Source organism: Pediculus humanus, genomic scaffold (assembly GCF_000006295.1).
Source record: "Pediculus humanus corporis 1103172107667 genomic scaffold, whole genome shotgun sequence".
Classification (NCBI taxonomy): Eukaryota; Metazoa; Arthropoda; class Insecta; order Psocodea; family Pediculidae; genus Pediculus; species Pediculus humanus.
This window is the reverse complement of record NW_002987276.1, coordinates 497,401-516,338: the sequence shown is the minus strand read 5'-3', so window position 1 is coordinate 516,338 and position 18,938 is coordinate 497,401. Positions and strand designations below refer to the sequence as shown.

The 18,938-nt window shown below is 28.2% G+C and overlaps 4 protein-coding genes across 4 annotated transcripts; 2 read left to right on the top strand and 2 right to left on the bottom strand.

The window, feature by feature from the left end:
- Nucleotides 1–1,705: 1,705 nt before the first annotated feature.
- Nucleotides 1,706–9,390, bottom strand: Phum_PHUM285450 (zinc finger protein swim domain containing protein 4, 5, putative; the record flags this gene model as incomplete). Its single annotated transcript, XM_002426862.1, has 23 exons — nucleotides 1,706–1,772; nucleotides 1,855–2,004; nucleotides 2,088–2,262; nucleotides 2,352–2,544; nucleotides 2,648–2,812; nucleotides 3,078–3,521; nucleotides 3,608–3,840; nucleotides 3,920–4,175; nucleotides 4,251–4,495; nucleotides 4,621–5,215; nucleotides 5,309–5,479; nucleotides 5,562–5,773; nucleotides 5,865–6,300; nucleotides 6,370–6,511; nucleotides 6,594–6,745; nucleotides 6,822–7,019; nucleotides 7,097–7,312; nucleotides 7,396–7,591; nucleotides 7,670–7,806; nucleotides 7,928–8,101; nucleotides 8,192–8,367; nucleotides 8,561–8,815; nucleotides 9,105–9,390. 23 exons carry the CDS (start codon nucleotides 9,388–9,390, stop codon nucleotides 1,706–1,708), a joined length of 5,274 nt encoding a protein of 1,757 aa, XP_002426907.1.
- Nucleotides 9,391–10,599: 1,209 nt separating this feature from the next.
- Phum_PHUM285440 (40S ribosomal protein S14, putative) lies at nucleotides 10,600–11,372 on the top strand (the record flags this gene model as incomplete). Its single annotated transcript, XM_002426861.1, has 2 exons — nucleotides 10,600–11,051; nucleotides 11,285–11,372. 2 exons carry the CDS (start codon nucleotides 10,600–10,602, stop codon nucleotides 11,370–11,372), a joined length of 540 nt encoding a protein of 179 aa, XP_002426906.1.
- A 399-nt stretch (nucleotides 11,373–11,771) lies between these two features.
- Phum_PHUM285430 (uncharacterized protein) lies at nucleotides 11,772–13,779 on the bottom strand (the record flags this gene model as incomplete). Its single annotated transcript, XM_002426860.1, has 7 exons — nucleotides 11,772–11,914; nucleotides 12,004–12,212; nucleotides 12,303–12,444; nucleotides 12,686–12,913; nucleotides 13,043–13,212; nucleotides 13,328–13,484; nucleotides 13,662–13,779. The coding sequence occupies 7 exons, from the start codon at nucleotides 13,777–13,779 to the stop codon at nucleotides 11,772–11,774; spliced, it is 1,167 nt and encodes a 388-aa protein (XP_002426905.1).
- Nucleotides 13,780–17,275: 3,496 nt separating this feature from the next.
- Phum_PHUM285420 (uncharacterized protein) lies at nucleotides 17,276–18,627 on the top strand (the record flags this gene model as incomplete). Its single annotated transcript, XM_002426859.1, has 2 exons — nucleotides 17,276–17,695; nucleotides 18,574–18,627. The coding sequence occupies 2 exons, from the start codon at nucleotides 17,276–17,278 to the stop codon at nucleotides 18,625–18,627; spliced, it is 474 nt and encodes a 157-aa protein (XP_002426904.1).
- Between the last annotated feature and the right edge of the window lie 311 nt (nucleotides 18,628–18,938).

Sequence of the window (18,938 nt, the reverse complement as noted above, 5' to 3'; positions counted from 1 at the left end):
AAGAGAGAGAGAGAGAGAAAGAGAAAGAAAGAGACAGAGAGAGGGAAAGAAAGAAAGAGAGAGGGAAAGAGAGGGAAAGAGAAAGGAAAAGAGAGAGAAAGAGAGGGAAAGGAAGAAAGAGAGAGGGAAAGAAAGAAAGAAAAAAAGAGAGAGAGAAAGAAAGAAAGAGAGAGAGAAAGAGAGAGGGAAAAGAGTTTTTTTTAAAAAAAAAAAGGAGGAAAGACAAAAAGAAAAATTATTATTATTATTATTTTTTTTCCACGTGTTTTGTTTGTTCTTTTGTGACTCCTCGCAAAAAAGAAAATTTTTTTTTTTCCTTACACGTAAATCTAATTTAAAATATTTATATACATACATTTTTCACGCGCACGCACCCACCCCACAAAATATATATATTGTGTGTGTTGCAAACTTGATATTATCTAATTCTATGCTCACGCGTGAAAATTTATAAGATGCTTACGTAATATATAATATTATTATTAATATTATTAATATTAAAACGTATAAGAATACTGTAAACGTATAAAATACTTTACTTTTCTTCATCTAAGGCTACACTTACTTATTCATATATATATAATTTTTAATTCTACTTTTAATTATTAAATATTAATTAATAATATTAATATTATTAATGATAATAATAATAATAATACAAATACATACGACATTCACATTAAGATTTATAGTTTTTTTTCCGTTTTCTTTTTCTTTCAGTCAAAAATTTACAATGTTATCAATAAATGATTGGAAAAAAAACAAAATTACTCTCACAAAAAGAATAATGATAAAAAATATAGATATATATATATAAAAAAGCAAACTTTTAATAATAATAATAATAATAATAATAATAATAATAATAATAAAACACACGTGCAAAAAAAAAAAATCAATTCAAAACATGGAGAAATATAGTGTGTAAGGCGCGTCATCAAACAACACGAAATCATTTAAATTAATCGTCGTAGTAATTTATCACCTACAGCCTAACTTTTAAATAAATACTAAGTTTATATTAAAACGCACGCACGCACGCACCCACCCACTCACTCGCACACGTGCACGCACGTACATTTTCTTCTGTACACGTATTTACATGCGAATGAGAATATAATGACGACGTATATTCGCCATTCATTCGCCATTTTTTTTTTTTCTATTTATTTCTAAGCTAATTTTAATAATTATCGTTTGATATTAAAAATTTTTAGTTTTTACATTTATATATATTTATATTTATAATAAATAATGTTCGAAAAATTATAAAAAGAAGAAAATCTATCAAATCTTTCTGTTGTTGTTGTTAAAAAAAAAAAATGTCTTCTTATTTTTCTTTTCGTTCAAATTGTCAATAATCATGGTTCTTATTTTTCTTCACAGTCTAATATCAACTAATTAAATCGAATATTATTGATTTACAAATTACTCGTCGTACAAACAACAGACGTACATTTAATAATAATAATAATAATAATAATAATACATATACATTGTTTTTAATGTAAAATCTTTTGTTATAAATAAATAATATTATTATTATTAATGAGATTTATTTCATAAACTCGTCCTTTTATTGTGTGGTGTTTGATCTTTTGAAATTTTTCTATTTTTACACCGAAAGATCCGTTTCGGAGGGCTCTCTGTGACAAAGACTAGATGATGATGATGATGAATGTACCATTCCTACGTCACGTCTTTGTCATTTATTGTTTGCTTGTAAAGCAGCATTGATTTGTGCCCAGAGTTCTTTTTTACACGATTTTGATCTAAAAATAAATTAAAAATTGTTTGTTTTGTTTGTTTGTTTGTTTTTTGTCTCTTTTAATGTTTTAATAGTGTTATACTCACCGTTTTATAGACTGTAACCATTCTTTGAATTGTTGAGATCCTTCGGGTGTTATTAAAAAAGCAGCCCTTGCCGCACAAACGGCATTTACAAAATCATCGTACTCTCCGTTGGTAAGATGATAGAGTTTGTGATGCATGCACTGAATGTACCTAAAACGTTTCGAATGCAAAAAGGTTAATTTTTATAACAAAATGGAGAAAAATGAAAAACTTTTTTTTTTATTCGCACTTACATTTGTTGACATTTTTGAACGAGTAACGTGAGCGAAGACCGTAAATGTTGAAGAATGAGAGACGGATTATTCCTTGCTAAATAATGAGCTGCTTCTATGGCGACTTCGTGTAATATAAACGGACTAACTATGGAATTGACTACGTAAACGCAAAATTTGTGAAGATATTGTGTACCTATAGGTGAAAATACTTCACTTCGTTAGAGCATATATATATCACTTTAGCATTTCCTTCTCTTTGTTGCGTTTTGCGAATAACCTTACCGAGTTTTTTAGAGATTTGTAATAACCATTTAACATCATCTCCGTACGGTGGTTGCCTGGCATATTTCGCTTGAGGCCGATCGTCGTGAACGCGTCTCGCAAGAGTTTCCAGTGCCAACATTCCCACTCTGTAAGCAGCAAAGAGACAGCGGAATTGCGCTGATGAATACTGATTTTGTCCTTGGCGATGAACCTATTCAATTAAAATTATTTCCTTTGTGAGATTTTGTACACGATGATAAAGAAAAAAAAAAAAAGAAAATTATTAAAACGAAATATACGAAAAAATTGAGTACCTGCGGCTGAGGCAAAGTTCTATCAGGCACGATGGGAGGAAGAGATTGATTTGCAGAAACAGGCACTGCGACTGGACCAGACGGCTGCAAACCAACATTTGCCGTTGACGTCACGCTGACATTTTGAGGCTGAACGACTTGAATTTGATTTTGATTAGGTACAACCTGATAAAAATTAAAAAAATACTAAGGAGTTTTTAGAATGAAAAGGGTGTACCCCCAAATTCACCTTACCAATACATTCTCTTCCTACTATCCTTCCAATTATAATTCCCCGCCTTCTTTTTCCATTTGAGCAAATTTTTTAATGAGTCAGTAAAAAAAAATATAAAAGGAGGGACACCCGATACCGAAATTAGGGTAGTAACCAATCCCAGAGAAGGTACCGAAAAAATGTAAAATCCTCATTTTAACATTTTTAAACACTTACTTGCTGCATAGTTGTTATTGGATAAGCAATGGGCCTCAAAGGCGTTTGAGAACTCCCCTGAACGAAATACTGTTGTGGCAATGGTCCGGGTGGAGTGTTTGGATATTGATATTGAGGAGGAGATAGATATAAGCTAAGGTGGGAAGGTGGAGGTATTGGGTGTAAAGGATGAACAGTGAAACTATATGGTGCGACAGCATACGGTACAGGAAGTAATGGAGGTGGAGCTGTAGCCATAACCACGCTACCTTGAGGAGGTTGTGGCATCATCGTCATATTCGAATTTACTGTTGAAGGAAGCTGAGAAGGCAAGGTAGGATTTTGTTGAAGTTCCTGCGGTTCAACCAAAGCCACGACAGAGCCATTAGGATCCAATGAAAAGTGAAGAGACATTGGGTCGTAAAAAACTTCCACATCCACTGATTGCTCTCCTTTTGGTGTATGCTGCAAAAATATAAAATGATCAAATTAAAAATTTTTTTACAATTTTTTTAAATTCCCTCTTGAGACAATTGTACCTGATTACGTACCCTCAAATACAAGTCGTACCAATATTTTGCAACTTGAAATAATACTTCTGGATAAACTCCACCACCTTTTGCTGCATTTTCTACCGTGAGACACGATCTTTCTAACATTACCTCACTTTGTTCTTTGCATTGAACGATAGCTCTGTGAATTTCATTAGGATTCAGGGCGTGAGCATGAGGCAAACAGGACAAGGCCAGTTCAGCAGCAGCTCTGACTGTGTTTATATCTCGAGCTAAAAAATAACGGAAATAAATAAGTCCGAATTGTTTCTTTTTTTTTTTTGGGTTAAAACATTATTTACAAATAAATACCTCTGCTGGCTCTATCAGCAATGCTTGCTGCTTCGGGTGGCGTTAAGTGTCCTTCCCAAGTATCAATCAAAAAGGAAATGGCAAGCGCACCGATATCCATGGCTTGACCTGTGATCCAACCGACGTGGGAAGAATAAGTTCTGGATAGCCAATTAGGAGAAACACAATTATGTAGGCCCAGGGCATATAATCCGATTTGAAATGCACAAAAATGAAGAGCACGATGAGGACCGTGATGTTGTTGAGATGTTGAAGCCTATAAAACAAATCATAGTTGCATTGGAACTAAAAATGATTGTTTATATGTTACATTACACTACCTAACACTTACCTGAGTAAAAAGAGAAGTACTGGAGTTTCCTCCAGCTTTATTTAAAACTGTTTTCGCTAATTCGAACATAAAATGTGCTCCTGCCTCTGAAGGTTGATTAGGAATTGATGGATACATGCGTTTACCTTTGTATCTGGGAGTATCTTTACCGCGAGGAATTGGAGCCGGTGGAGTCGACGTTAAACTTATCGAAGCTATTCCCTGTTCAAGTTCCGCACTAGTGCTGGAATGTGGCCTACTTCCAACTTTAACGAAACGAATATAATTTTTTTTTTTTTTTTTTTTTTTTTATAAAAGAATTACAAAACTTAAAAATCATAATTAAGGTGTAAAAAAAAAAAAAAAAAAAAAAAAAAAATTTTTAACTAACGTGGATAGGTTAAATCTTGTGTAACGGGTTCGTAACCAGACAAAAATGCAGCCGCCAAATTTTCTGAATCTTCTCCACCACCATGATCAATACCAAGTCTTTTAGAATGAATTTTAGGATGTGTTGAAGTCGAATAATACCAACCGCATAAAGGAGTTTTTATCAAGTTGTGAACTTCTCGATCCAAAAGTTTTTCCATGATCCTAGTTAATTTACTCGGTTCGTCTTTGTAATGCATTAACAAAGTCAAAACCAAATCTCCTCTTTGCCTTCGAGTACCCTCACATAACAATGGATGATCAGCTTCTGACACGTTTGCCTTTAAGCCCAAAGCAGCAACGGCTGCCTCAAATGCTAAAGCTTCATCCGCTGGATTTTTGTTTTCCAATTTGTTTTCTCGAAGAGATGGGTTACCCTCGAGGGCATCAAATATGAAACTTGCTAACATTATAGGCAATAGAGCTTCTCCTCTGGAACTCAAAGTTCCGTCACGAAGTTGTTCTGCTTTTTCTTTTAATATTTTCAATTCTTGCGGACCCAGTGGAATTCTTTTTAAAAGATTTACAATGTCGGCTTCTTGGTTCGCGAGTTTTACCTAAAATTATAAAAAATAATCTTATATTAACTTTACTAATTTCAAAACGAAAAAGATTTCAAAATTATATTATTGTGAATTAATAAAATTTACCTCGAGAGGCTTTGTACTTGCTGGAGGTCTCGCCATTTCCAAACCGAACATTCCAACTCTAAACGCAAGATGATAATGATCGGGAACTTCTGCCAAAACGGAACATAAAAAAGCACATTTTGCCAAGGTGGCAGAAGCTAGGCAACTGATTTGGTGAGATGCCGGATTAACCTAATCCAAATAAATAAATAATTTTTAAATTGTAACGATAAATTCTCGTTAATCTGATACTATTACTATTAATCGTAGTTACCTTTCGACGTTTTCCTTTTGCAGGTATTAATGGCAGTTCAATAAGTAAGTTTGGTGGATTTGCCAATAATTCGTGAGCCAGTCGAACAGCTAAAGTGCAAGCTTCCAATCCGTGACCATGAGCATGCAATCCTTCAGATCGAGCAAATAATATATCCCACGGATCTTCATTAGATTTTTCTTTTTCCGTCTCTTCTACATCTTGTCCCGTATCTTTAAAACAATACAATTTTTTTTTTTTTTTTTTTTTTTTTTTAATACATTAAAATGAGAAATTTATTTTTTTCTATTTTGATAGGCTTACCCCTAGGAGGAACGGGTTCTATCTGATTAGAAGTTTTAGCAAAATAATAAACGTTGTATTCATCACCGCTTTGCTGCGAATCAGAATTGCTAGTAACACTATCGTTTGATGCTCTTCTAGGTGAATCTCCTTCACTTTCGCATTCTCTTTGCTTGTTTCCCGAATTGTCACTATTTACATCGTTATTTACGTTACATAAAGGCATATTTAAAGTCTTATTACATTTGTTTTGTTGCGACTTGCAAGCATCGCTAGAGGCACCTTCTTCACTTTTTTTACACCGTCTTTCAAAATTAATCTCGTTGCCACCCCCGCCATTAGTAAACACACCCATATCACTATCTTCACTACTTTGTGATTCTTTCATGACAAAACTTCGAACTTTTTTGTAGCTTTCTACATTTACAGCTCGTACGTCGTTGTTACCATTTTTATTCTACAAAATTACATATTGTTAGTACGTAAGGATTTTAAAATATCAAAATTACTTAATAAAAAAATTTACTTGATGTGCTCCGTTATCACTAGAACTAGCCGAATCGCTACCACCACCTTCTTGGCTATCTGCATCATCTTGTTCATTGTTTGCTGTTTGTGAATGAGACGGTAAATCCGCATCGCCTTCATTTTCACAAAACCCTTCCGAACTTACACTTAAAATATAATATTTAATTAGAACATTGTTGAGAATCTACTAAAAATTTTTAAATTTAAATTTATTACAATTACCTGCTACGGTAGCCATTCCTTTCAGATTCAGGTTTTTGCTCTCTATTATGTATTCTAGATAATAAATCTAATTTCACTTTTCGTTTTCCGTATAAATGTGACTGATAATGAGAATGCGGATGACAATTTAATACAGCATGAGAGGAGTTTACCTATTTTTCAAAAATTTATGCATAGATTAAATAAGCAATTAAAATAAGGTACGAAAAAATTAATTCCAATTAATACCTGATTAATGTTTGCTTCGTTGTGCTTGAAACATGTAAAGGGACAATGATACAATTGATTACTACCGACAGTGTAAGTAATTCCAGGTATTGGATAGTCCACCCAATCCAATCTGCAGGCTTGAATAGCCGGCGTAAATCCAGGAAAAACATTTGTAGAATTATTACTGCTAATAATATTTCCTCGACATTTAACCACCTACAATTTTTTTTTTTTTTTTAATGTTTATATTTAACATTTTTTCAGGATTGAATCAGCAATAAAAGAAGACGTACCTTTTCAATGATTTTAGCATGCCATACAGTAAATTTTTTCTCAAGTAAAAGTCTCTCTTCCGGAGAAATACCAGGATTCAAAGCGGCAAGCCGCCACAGAACCACAATTTCATCGCATAGAGATGAACAAGCATGTTGACTTGCATGTGCGTTGCTATTACCTCCAAGGTGCTTTCCTCCTCCGCTGCAAGATGTGGTATACCACCAAACCAAAATCTTAAAATAAAATCAAAAAGGCCAAAATATTTTTTAAACTATAAAACTCGAGCAAAAAAAATTCAAAAAAAAATTATATTAACTTGTTCGCAGGCCATGCATTCTTCTGTGATGATTTCTAAAAGTGGAACCGCGTTTCTATCGTTTCTTTTGAACATTTCCATGACAATAGAAAGTAAATTCCACATTCCTTCAGGCTCCCTACCACGCAAAGGTCGTAATAGTGATGTCCATTCTGCAGCAGCCGGTGGAGCAGTTGTTGACAAGCAATTGACATCACTAAAATTTATAAAAAAATTTTACAATTTTAAATATTTTTTTTTTTAAAAATTATAACTTATAATAAAATATATTTACCTGAATACAATCGGTGCAGGAATACAAAATTTAATCAGAATTTTTTTAATGTTGTCATGAAGAGTTTTTTGGTCAAGATACCAAGAAGTTTGATCGGAAACAGAAGCTCCAGCAGTTGGATCAGGAGCTCCACAGACCTACACAATTCATTACAATTATTAAAAACAAAAAAATTTTTCTTCTTATTGATAATTAGAATAATGTTAAAAAAGTAATTTCCAAAGAGGAGCTAGAACAAAAAAAAAAAAAACGTCTTACAGAATTAATAGCAGAAGGTTGACTTGATAATAATTCATCTAACAATCTCTGAGCTGTTGGCAGAATTTGTTGAGGCAATTCACTAATTAAATACTGTGCAAATTTCTGTAATTGTTCGCGCTTGAGACGGGATAAGGATTCACTAACAGGGGCTCGAAGGCATACTTTATCAGGCTATTAAAAAAAAAAAAATCACAATTAAATTTTTATATAAAATTTTACAAAAGTTAAAATTCTTCTGTACCAAGTTTTTGTAAAACTTACAAAGTTAATTCTATATAAACATACAGCTACAACATGAGAACACCAATAGGCTGCCGAACTGCACGTGCAATTACACGATGTAATTCTTCGGCGATCGAAAGTCACAGCTACATTATATTGCTTTCGATTACTCGCAACGTAAGTTAGTGGTATAACTGAAGCACTGAGGTGAAAGCCTTAAATTAAAAATATTTATATTATTTCAAATATTTTTCCTTCTTTAATGAAAAATTTCAATAATTTTTTTATAGTCTGCATACAGTCTGAATATAACTTGGATATAATCAATCAATTCGAATAAGTTTCGAAACATTCGAAAAAAAAAAAACTTTGTTGTGTTTGATAAATCTTGTGTTAAAATCAGCTTACCAATTTGTAATGGATCTTGCACTGCATTTGTTCGAAACATACTTTCTCCTCTTTGAAATTCATCTGCACTTCCATTAGCTAAGCACGAATACAATCTTATGTCTTCCTCATTGTCTGGAAAACTCCAGAATGCTATTCGAAGTTGTAATTGCTCAGGTACTGGAGGGTAAACATATTCTACTAGTTCAAACGGAATGTGAGATGCAACACATTTAGCAGTTAATTCTGACAAACTTATTAGTTTTTGGTCATTAACTATTAAAAAAAAGAAAGAATTACATTGATTAATTTATGAATATTAATGCAGTGGATTTTTAATAAAAGTTCAATTATGTGGATTATAAAATAAAAATCATTGAATTTTTTTTTTTTTTTGGAATTTTTGTGTTAAAAAATAATTTTCTTTAATATATATTCATAAATTAAACTAACAATAACTCATATCAAAAAATTAAACATTACATTCCAGTTACTTGAGTAAATTGATATTAAGTTTATAATGCCTGGAATGAAGGTCATTGACTTGTGCAAAGATATTGTTTACCTTCTGTTATTCGCTTGTATGATGCATATACGTTTCCGAAATTGGTGGGTTTTTTCCATCCTCTCCAGTTGTTACACAATGATTCTGGCTCCGTACTCCAGCTGCAAAGTGAATCTTCTTCAAATCTGTCAGAATCTTCGAACGTAAACCTATCTTCCTCCCAAGGATCAATTCCTGTATTTCTGACTTTTCTCATGGACACATGTAATTCTTCTTCTACAGATTGAGGAGGTGTATTTCTGATGGGAACCTGGGGGCCATCCCTCACTTCGTATTGAGAAGCCATATTCAAAAATAGAGCTAAAAAACTCAAATGAAACCTTGACCTCAATGGCCGCCAGGATAAAACGAAAATGACCGATTTTTGACCTCAGAATAGAAACAACAATTACACGTAACGATAAGATTTTTAAAAAAAAAAACTTTTTAAAATTAATTATAAACGCATTTTTTACTAATTTAAAAAACTACCTTCATAAGTTTCTATACAAAATTAATAAAATACACCAAACACCTTAATGGCAACCAAATACAACAAAGCTTTGATCCAGCGCGAACAAAAACAATAATGGCGGAGATCTTAGCCTCTTTGTTCGCGATAAAGCGGAAATACAAGTTTTATGCACTTTTACTTAAACTTCAAAAAAATTCAATTTTTTCATTATCTTAAAGAAACACTTTCAAAATATATATTTAATATCGTAAATAACATTAAGTTTTTAAGTTAAAATTATTAAAATAGAAATAATTAATTTATTCATTTATAATTTACTCTTTCGTTACAAAAAAAAAATTAAAATTGTTTGTTTTAAAAATTATTTAATTCTATTATTAAAGATGCATCAATGATTATTAAAAATCTATTTTTAAAAATTTAATAATATTTTCTTAATTTAACCAATTACAAATTTTATTTTTTTATGAACTTATTATTTCATAGAAAACCGAGAGTTTAAAAAAATAAAATACAATTAAATATTTTTGAGATTATTAACAACTACAATGAAAATTTTAAAGTAAATCTCATTTTTATTTAATTCTTGTCTAGTTAAGGAATTATTAAAGTTTACATAATTTAAAATTAAGAAAATTAATAAAGACAAGACGAAATAACTCTTTAATGGAAAATATAATTTTATAAATCAAAGAATTGAATACATTATGCACTGGGTTAAAATAAATTTTTAATATTTCGTATTTTTTGAAATTCCGCCTTTTTTAAGCTCAAATCGATTGTAGCTTGTTACTCTATGGTTCTTACATCTATCAATTTTATTATAGTTTATTATTTAACGTGGATATAATTAGGTAAAATGCATTTAATATAAATATTTATTATTATAAATGCTGAGAAATTGATATTATAACTTATTTTTATTGTTTTTCACTTAAGTTTACATAATTCAGTGAAGGATGGAAAAGATTTCATTCGATTAAAATTTTGTGCAAGCTTAGGTTAGTTATATTATTATTATTATTATTATTTTAGGTAATAATGGTCGCTAAAAAGGGAAAACAGCAACAGGAACAAGCCCAAGTTTCACTAGGGCCTCAAGTTAGAGAAGGAGAAATTGTTTTCGGAGTGGCTCATATTTTTGCAAGTTTTAACGATACGTTTGTACATGTTACGGATTTATCTGGTAGAGAAACTATTGCTAGGGTTACGGGAGGTATGAAAGTTAAAGCTGATCGTGATGAAGCTTCTCCATATGCGGCTATGTTAGCAGCACAAGACGTAGCTGAAAAATGTAAATCATTGGGAATAACTGCCTTGCATATTAAATTAAGAGCAACTGGTGGAAACAAATCAAAAACTCCTGGACCAGGAGCTCAATCAGCTCTAAGAGCTTTGGCTCGTTCTTCAATGAAAATTGGAAGAATTGAAGATGTTACTCCAATTCCATCTGATTCTACCAGAAGAAAGGGTGGAAGAAGGGGTAGGCGTTTGTAAATCATTTTTCAATTGTCTTATTTATATTATTTCTATAATGAAAAATAAGTAAAAGAATTTTTTTTTTTTAATTGAAATAAAAAAAATAAGACATTTTAAATTTTGTTTTATATGTTTGTCACTTTTTTTTTTTTTTTTTTAATTATTTTTTCTTATTTTAAAATAAGAAACTACTTTCCTATTACTATCCTACTTTTTTTTCAATAGTTATTTTATTGACATTTCAAAGTACTTTAACTAAATGTGCTTTACAACTGATGTCAGCCAAAATTTCTTTTGGATGTTTCATAGATTTGTTATTAATAAATCAAAACTAAATTATAAAAGGACAACAAAGAAAATTGAATAATTATTCTGCACAATGGTGTTATGGCCGACAAAAATATTTTGTAAAGGTATATTATTTCATTTTTCCAATTCAATTCGAAAGATGGGTATAATTTTAAGTTTTAAAAAATTAATAAATTTGTATATAATTGTCATGATAAAATTTAATTAATTTTTTTTTTATTTGTTTTTTTGCAATATAACTGAAAATATTTATATTAGAGGAATGTCGATAATCTCAAAAAAAACTCAAATTTCACTCGAGGAAAATTATTTTTTTTTGTATGGAAGGATTTGAGACATGAAAAATAAAACAAGTATTTGAAATCTATTTAATTTAATTTTAATAAATAAAATAATTTAAACTTTTTTTAAAAAAAAAATAAACATCAAATGTTGTCACAATTTCCACTCTCAAGTTCGTATTTCAATCTGAAACCAATTTCTTGGAAATCATCTGGATCTTGTACATCATTATTAGCCAAATATCCATCTGTATGAACTCCAACATATAGAGGTTCAAGAGATTTTCCTAAAATGAACATAAATTTAATAAAAAAAAAAAAAAAAAAAAAAAAAAAAGAAAAATTACGAGGGATTAAATCCGTTAATGAGTATCACCTGTGACGGATGTACTTAAGGGATTGAAATCGGTATCGCAATAATAATCTTGAAATTCTTTATTCGCATTTATACCACCTGGAATTCTTATATAATCCTGTGACGTTAAACGATTGGCTGCTGCCTTTGGATGACATCTGTCTTCTATCGGGTTATTAGGACCTCTAAATGGATTAAAATTTAACTGAAAGGTATTTTCGTAAGTGTATCTGTATAAAAAAAAATTTTGTTTTGTTTTGCGTCCAATAACTAATTAAAATAATTCTTTCTTTTAAGTTTAAAATTAACACACAACTTACTTTACTGCACAAATTTCAGGTGTTTTACGAAAACATACTGCATAATCTAGTGGTCCTAAATAATTACCATTACCATTATCATAATTAAACGATTCAAATTGACCGGTTTTTTCTGGATAATATTGCAAACAGTTTGGTGGAGCTAAAAGAAAGAGAGAAACCAAAAGTTAGAAAATGGATTTATAAAAAAAAGTAAACTAAAAACTAAATTATTTTCTCTCCTTGAATAATATGTTTTTTTTTTTTTTTTAATGATAACTTTAAAATTTTATTTTTAAACGCTGAAATTACCATCATTATTATTATTATTAATGTTTGTCATTTCGTATAATTCTCATCGAGATTTTAAGAAAGAGAAGAAAATAAATAAATGAATAGTATACCGATTAAATCGTAATCCGATTTAGGACGTTTTTTATTTTTTAGATTCTGATATAAAGCCATAAGTTTACTCGGAGCATTGAGTTGATGTTGATAAACGTTTTTTTGACATTCCAACTGGCGAATTTTTATTCTCCATTTTGGTTCTTCTAAATTTTGATCAGAGGATCTAGTTTTTAACGTGAAACGTAATACCAATTTCCTTTGATCTTCGCTTACAGGTATGTAAACTAAAAAAATTTTCTATTATTAAAATCTTTTAGGTTTAATTAAACCCTTTGCAATATGGAAAAGTGGTAAAAAATGGCGACAAGTGTTAGAAGTAGTTAGAAATCGTTTGGAAAACAAAAATGCATTACTGTGTTGTCCTTTATTCTTTCCACAAAGTGCCGAAAACCCTAAATTTCTTCTAACTTCTTCGACTTTGAATTGATCCGTTTTACATTGATAAGAACTAAATGTATTTTGTTGATCATCAGCTATACGATTGCTCGTTGGTTTACCTATATCAAATTCTTCAAAATCCAATCTGATAAAATAATAATAATAATAATAAAAAAGAATTTTTTTTATACTTTCAATTGCTCTTCATTTCAATAACCGTTACAACAAAAAGTTTCATCATTTTAATATGTTATGGTTACCTGATCTGACAGACGTCTTTATTTAATATGTTTATTGTTAACGGACAATCATTTGTAAAAGTTTTCGGTGTGACAAAATATGATAGTTTCGATGTCGTATTATCCGAACAAGTTTTTTCAAACAAACAACAAACACCCAAAAGAGAACAGGAACCTCCTGGTTTTCCTCTATTTTTTACACAATCGATTTTGTTTGTACATTCTCCCTGTACGGTTGCTCCATTGATTGTTTCCTCGCAATTTGGGTCAAAAATACCATTCACAACTAATAAATAAATACAAATTTTTAAATTTAATAAAACTAATTTTAAAAAAAACTAATAAACTAACTTACGTCTGTCTTTTAACTTTCCGCCATTTTTAAACCAAATCGCATCGTCTCGCACGTTCGTTATACCAAATATTTCTGGTAAAATAATAAATAAAATTAATAATTTGATTATTTTTAACATATTGACTCGTGTCAAAAAAATTCTTTTTAAAAAATTTTTTTTTTATTCGTCTCTCTTTTATACCTTATTAAAAGAGTAGGGTAATAATGAAAGGCATGATGGAACTCCCTTCTGGGTATTTGTATACACTTCAAGAGGTTTTCGAAAAAAAAAAAAAAAAAAAAAAACTTTCCAAATGCATTTAAAAAAATTTTTTTTGTGAAACAAATTTGTGACAATCCTTAAACAAACAAACAAACAAACAAAAAACGTTATTCATATTTTTCATTAATAAATTAATATTTTGAAAAAATGTAACATAATGATAATTATTATTTTAAAAAACTTTATTAAAACAAATTAATGAGTTTTTATATATATATAAAACGGTTAAATAACGAATATAAAATTTTAAAAATTTAACTTTTTTATTTACATTAGTTAAAAGCTTTATTATTATTATTATTATTTGTAAATTTTTATTAAACCGTGAAATTTACATAACGGTATCATATTTAAATTCTCAACATTATGTTTTTATTAGGAAAAAGTTTTTTTTTTTTTTTTTAAAACATTTAACAATAGAAAAACTTTTTTATTTAATGTGTGTGTGTTTGATCGTGGCTTAAGTAATAAAAAAAAAAAAAAATTATTTAAATTAAAACCCCGTTTTTTTTTTTTTTTTTAAAAATATGTCAAGTTTGTTTAATTAATATTAATTGTACTTTATATATATGGTAGTTGACTTTTTAAAAAATAATAATTTAACGACGACGACGATACGTTATTAACAATTTATTTTTATATTCGAATTTTTAAATTATAACGTTTTTTTTTTTTAAAGCTTAATTTAAAAATTAAGGCGACATTTTTATCGAATAAAAATTAAATTAAATTAATTAAAATTTTTTTTAATCGAATCATTTTTGTTTTTTATTACACGCTGGAAATTATTATTATTATTATTTGAATTCATTTGTTTAAAAAAAAAAAGGTACCTGAAAAATTTATTACGGCGTTGGTAAAAAAACCTTAAGGAGAAAATTAAAAAAAAAAAAAATTTTTTTTTTTTTTTTTTTATAAGAAACAAAAACTTCCATATAGATTTAATTTAATATAAATACAGTGCTCGGTACGGGGCACAAGAACCCAGCTGAAATTGTAAATTAGGCAACGTCGAAATGCAGTATTGTCAGCCGCTGGAATTTCTTTGTTAAAACTTGATTCATATAATTTACTTTATAAATTTTTTTTTTTTTTTTTTTTCGAACAAAGTAATTATAATTACAATATTAATAATAATAATAATAATAGAAAATCGTCAAAAATAAGATTTTTTTTTTTTTGTTATCAATTTATTTAAGTGATAACGGGGTAATTTATATATATATATATATTATCGAACGAATTTTTTTCACATAGAATATTATTATTATTATTATTTTTTGTGTGTGTGTGTGTGTTTTATTAAACGGTATATGTGTGTATATATATATATATTTGAAATTGTGGCCCCGATTGCGCAATGTTTGTGTGCGTTTTTTTTTTCTTTTTTTTTTTTTTTAAACATTAAATAATGCATTTGTACTACCACCACCACAACTAATGAAAGTTTTAAACAATTTAGAGAAAAGAAAAAAGAAGAATTCAAAAATTATAATCGGTATAAAAAAAGAAAGGAAATAATAATAATAATAATAATTATAATAAAATTATTATTCGAATATAATTATAACTAAAGCGGTTTCGATTAGGTTTTTTTTTTTTTTTATTTAAAAAATTGTGTGTGTTTTTTTGTTTTTTTTTTTTTATTTTGTTTTATTTTGTTTTTTTTGTTTTATTTAGTAATGGAAGAATTAAAATGATTGGGTGGATCCGTCAAAACGTTAATTTTATTTCACGTTCGAACGATTTCGTTTTTATAAAAGACCTTGAAATCCTTCTGGATCAGCTGATGTAATTTTTTTTTTTTTTTTTTTCTATTCCCTTTTAAGAAAATAATTTTTTTTTTTTTTTTTTTTTTTGAATGAAATGTTATTTAAAATAATATTATTTCTTTTTTTTCAGTGAATTTTTAAAAAAAATTAAAATCGGGTTTAAAAAAAAAATTTTTAGTACAAAAGTGAAGGAAGGAGGAAGGAGGAAGGAAGGAAAGTCATACAAAGGCAAGCACATAAATTCTTTTTCTTTTTTTAATAAATAAATATTATTAAAAAAAAATAATAATAATTTTCAATGTTTTTATTTATTTATTTATAATTTTAATTAATGATTTGTTTAACAGGCCTGTTAATGGTTTTAAAAAAAAAAAAAAAAAAAAAAAAAAATTGCATATTAAACAGGCTTAGAAATTTTTTTTTTTTTTTTTTTTTTTTTTCTATTGTTAATTAAAAATGGTTAAACATTTATGATTTTTTTTTTTAGTTAAAATGATGACTCACAAAAGATAAATTTTTTTCTTTCTTTCTTTCTTTCTTTTACATTTTAACTCTTTCATTTTTCATTTTTTTTTTTTTTAAAAAAGTATTATTATTTTATGTTTTCGTTTGTGTTATTAGTAAAAAAAAATTATCGGTTCGGTTATTGTTAATAAGTTGTAAGTGATTACAAAAAATTATTATTATTATTAATAACATGTTTTGATATTTTAACATTAACAACATTTATTTATGACCTCAATAATAATAATATGTTTATAGTCTTATCAATTTAATTAATTAATTATATTTATTTTTGTAAGTAATTAATTTTTCATTGTTTTTTTATTCGATCGAATTGAAGTATTAACATGATATTCATTCGGAATTTGATTACAAAATGTAATTTTATTATTTATTTTGATTATTTTATTAATTTAATTGTTATCATTATCATATAAACCTGTTTTTTAAGGTTTATTCATTATTTTGTTTCACATTGAAAAGGTTTTGTGGGAGTAATTTTTATTTATTCGAATGAAATCCGTTATGACAATTTTCAAAAAATTTATTAGTAGACACATAATTGAAAAATAATTTTAAATTTATTATTAATTGTTTTTCTGTTTGTTCATTTAACATACAAAACAAAAAACTTATCAAATTTAAACTGTTTGTTGTTGTTGTTGTTGTTTTGATTGTTTGTTATTGACAAACGATTAAAAAGACTTGTATATAATTTAATATTCGATGATAAAATCGAGTAATTAAACAAATTTTTTTTTATTTTTATTGCTTTTAAACAAAAGGTTGTCTTAAAATGATACAAATGTTATCACTTATCACATAATTAATAGGTCTTTGTTTTAATTATATCACCTTAACAACTATTAGTATTAAATGAGATTTGTTTTATAAAAAATAATTTTCCACTCTGTTAATTTTAAATTTATTTATTATCGATAAAAATGATTAGGATTGTTATAAAACTGGAAAACTACAATTGTATTTATTTATTTATTTATTAATTTATTAAATATTGTTTTAGGGGGAGTAAGAAAATAAAATAAAAGTTCTTCAATCTTTTTGGTTTTCTCAGTATGAACCAAACACGATCCATCGTCGAATATCAGAATAATTCAAATTCGACGTACAATCACGATGTTCATCACCACAGAGAAGAAACATTCGATATGGAACTCATAAAAAGATTTTGCACTCCTCTTTGTACGAGAGATATGGCGGTGAGAGAAGTGGCATTGAACGTTATTGAAAAAACGGTTGAAGGTTGGCTCGAAGGTTACGGGAGTCCGAAAAAAGATATATGCTGTCAAGACCCGTGCGAACCTTTTTACGAAGTCGAAACGGACGAAAGCGGTGACATTGTCGTTAAAGAAACAAAACCAAACGATTATCTATCCCTTGTTACTCTTCATTTGCCTGCCATATTAAGGCTAAGCGTTAATTGTCCTTTCGATGACGTCAGAGATAAATTCCTTAAAATATTACAAAATATAAAGGTAAGCAAAAACCTTACGACACGCAACCTTTTAAATGAAAAAAAAAATAATAATAATAAAAATAAAATGACGAGGAAAACCGATGGGACATTTAATTTTTTTAAAATTTAAAAGAAGAAAAAAACGTTACACGGGGGGGGGGGCTGGGGGGAAGGGGAAAGTTAAAATCAAAACAAACAAATCAGTAGTAATTTACGACATTTGTTAAAAAAGATTTCTTTTTTTTTTTTTTTTTTTAATGGATCCTTTTAAAAATTCATTGACGAGAATAAAAAAAAAAATTTTTTTAAAGTTTCTATTTATAAAACGTTATTTATTTAACGTTACATTATTTTGGATTTCTCTCTCTCTCTCTCTCTCTCTCTCTCTTTCTTATTTTGTTATTTTCTAAAAAAATGTTTTTTTGTTTTGTTTTAGGAAAAGGGACTTTCGGTTCCCCATCAGTGTGACAACGGACCAAGTTATTTTATACCGGTAAATTTTTTAATTTTTTTTTTTTTTTTTTAAATAAAGAACAAGACGTTATTTATAAAAAAATGCGGTCACAAAACTATTTATTATTATTATTATTATTATTATTATTATTATTATTATTATTATTATTATTATTAAGTTAAAGTGAGTAATATTTTTCTTATCGGGTATTACTCACGATCGAAACAATTACAACTACAACAATCAGGTAGTTTTTCTTCACACAAGGTTGATAAGGGAAAAATGTTTTTAATTTTTTTTTTTTTTTTTTTTTTTGCTGTTTGATATTTTCGTAACGAAAAATTTAAATTTTAAACTCGGCGTTATTATCATTATTATCATTACTACCACTAACTACTATTAATAATAATAATAATATTTTTATTTTTTTTTTCTCATTTCAGTTGCCTGCTTTGGGATCATTTAGTGCTGAGGTAAGTTCTTTAATTTTTTTTTAATTTCATCGCGAAAAAAATTCCTTTTAAATAATAATAATAATAATAATAATAATAATAGTTTTGTTGTTTGAATTGTTATTGAGAAATTTTATTTGAATAATCGTAATCGATCGAAAAATGTGTGAATGAGAAACGATTTAAAAAAAAAAAAAAAAAACGATTTCCTCGTTATGCAAAAATAAAAATTTAAATTTTTTATGTAAATAAGTTGTCGGACGGGGGAGGGGGAGGGGAGGAGGGAGGGAGGGAGGGGAACTTTTTCCAAATGCTGAATCGTTTCCTTAACATTTTTTTTTTTTTATCGACGATAA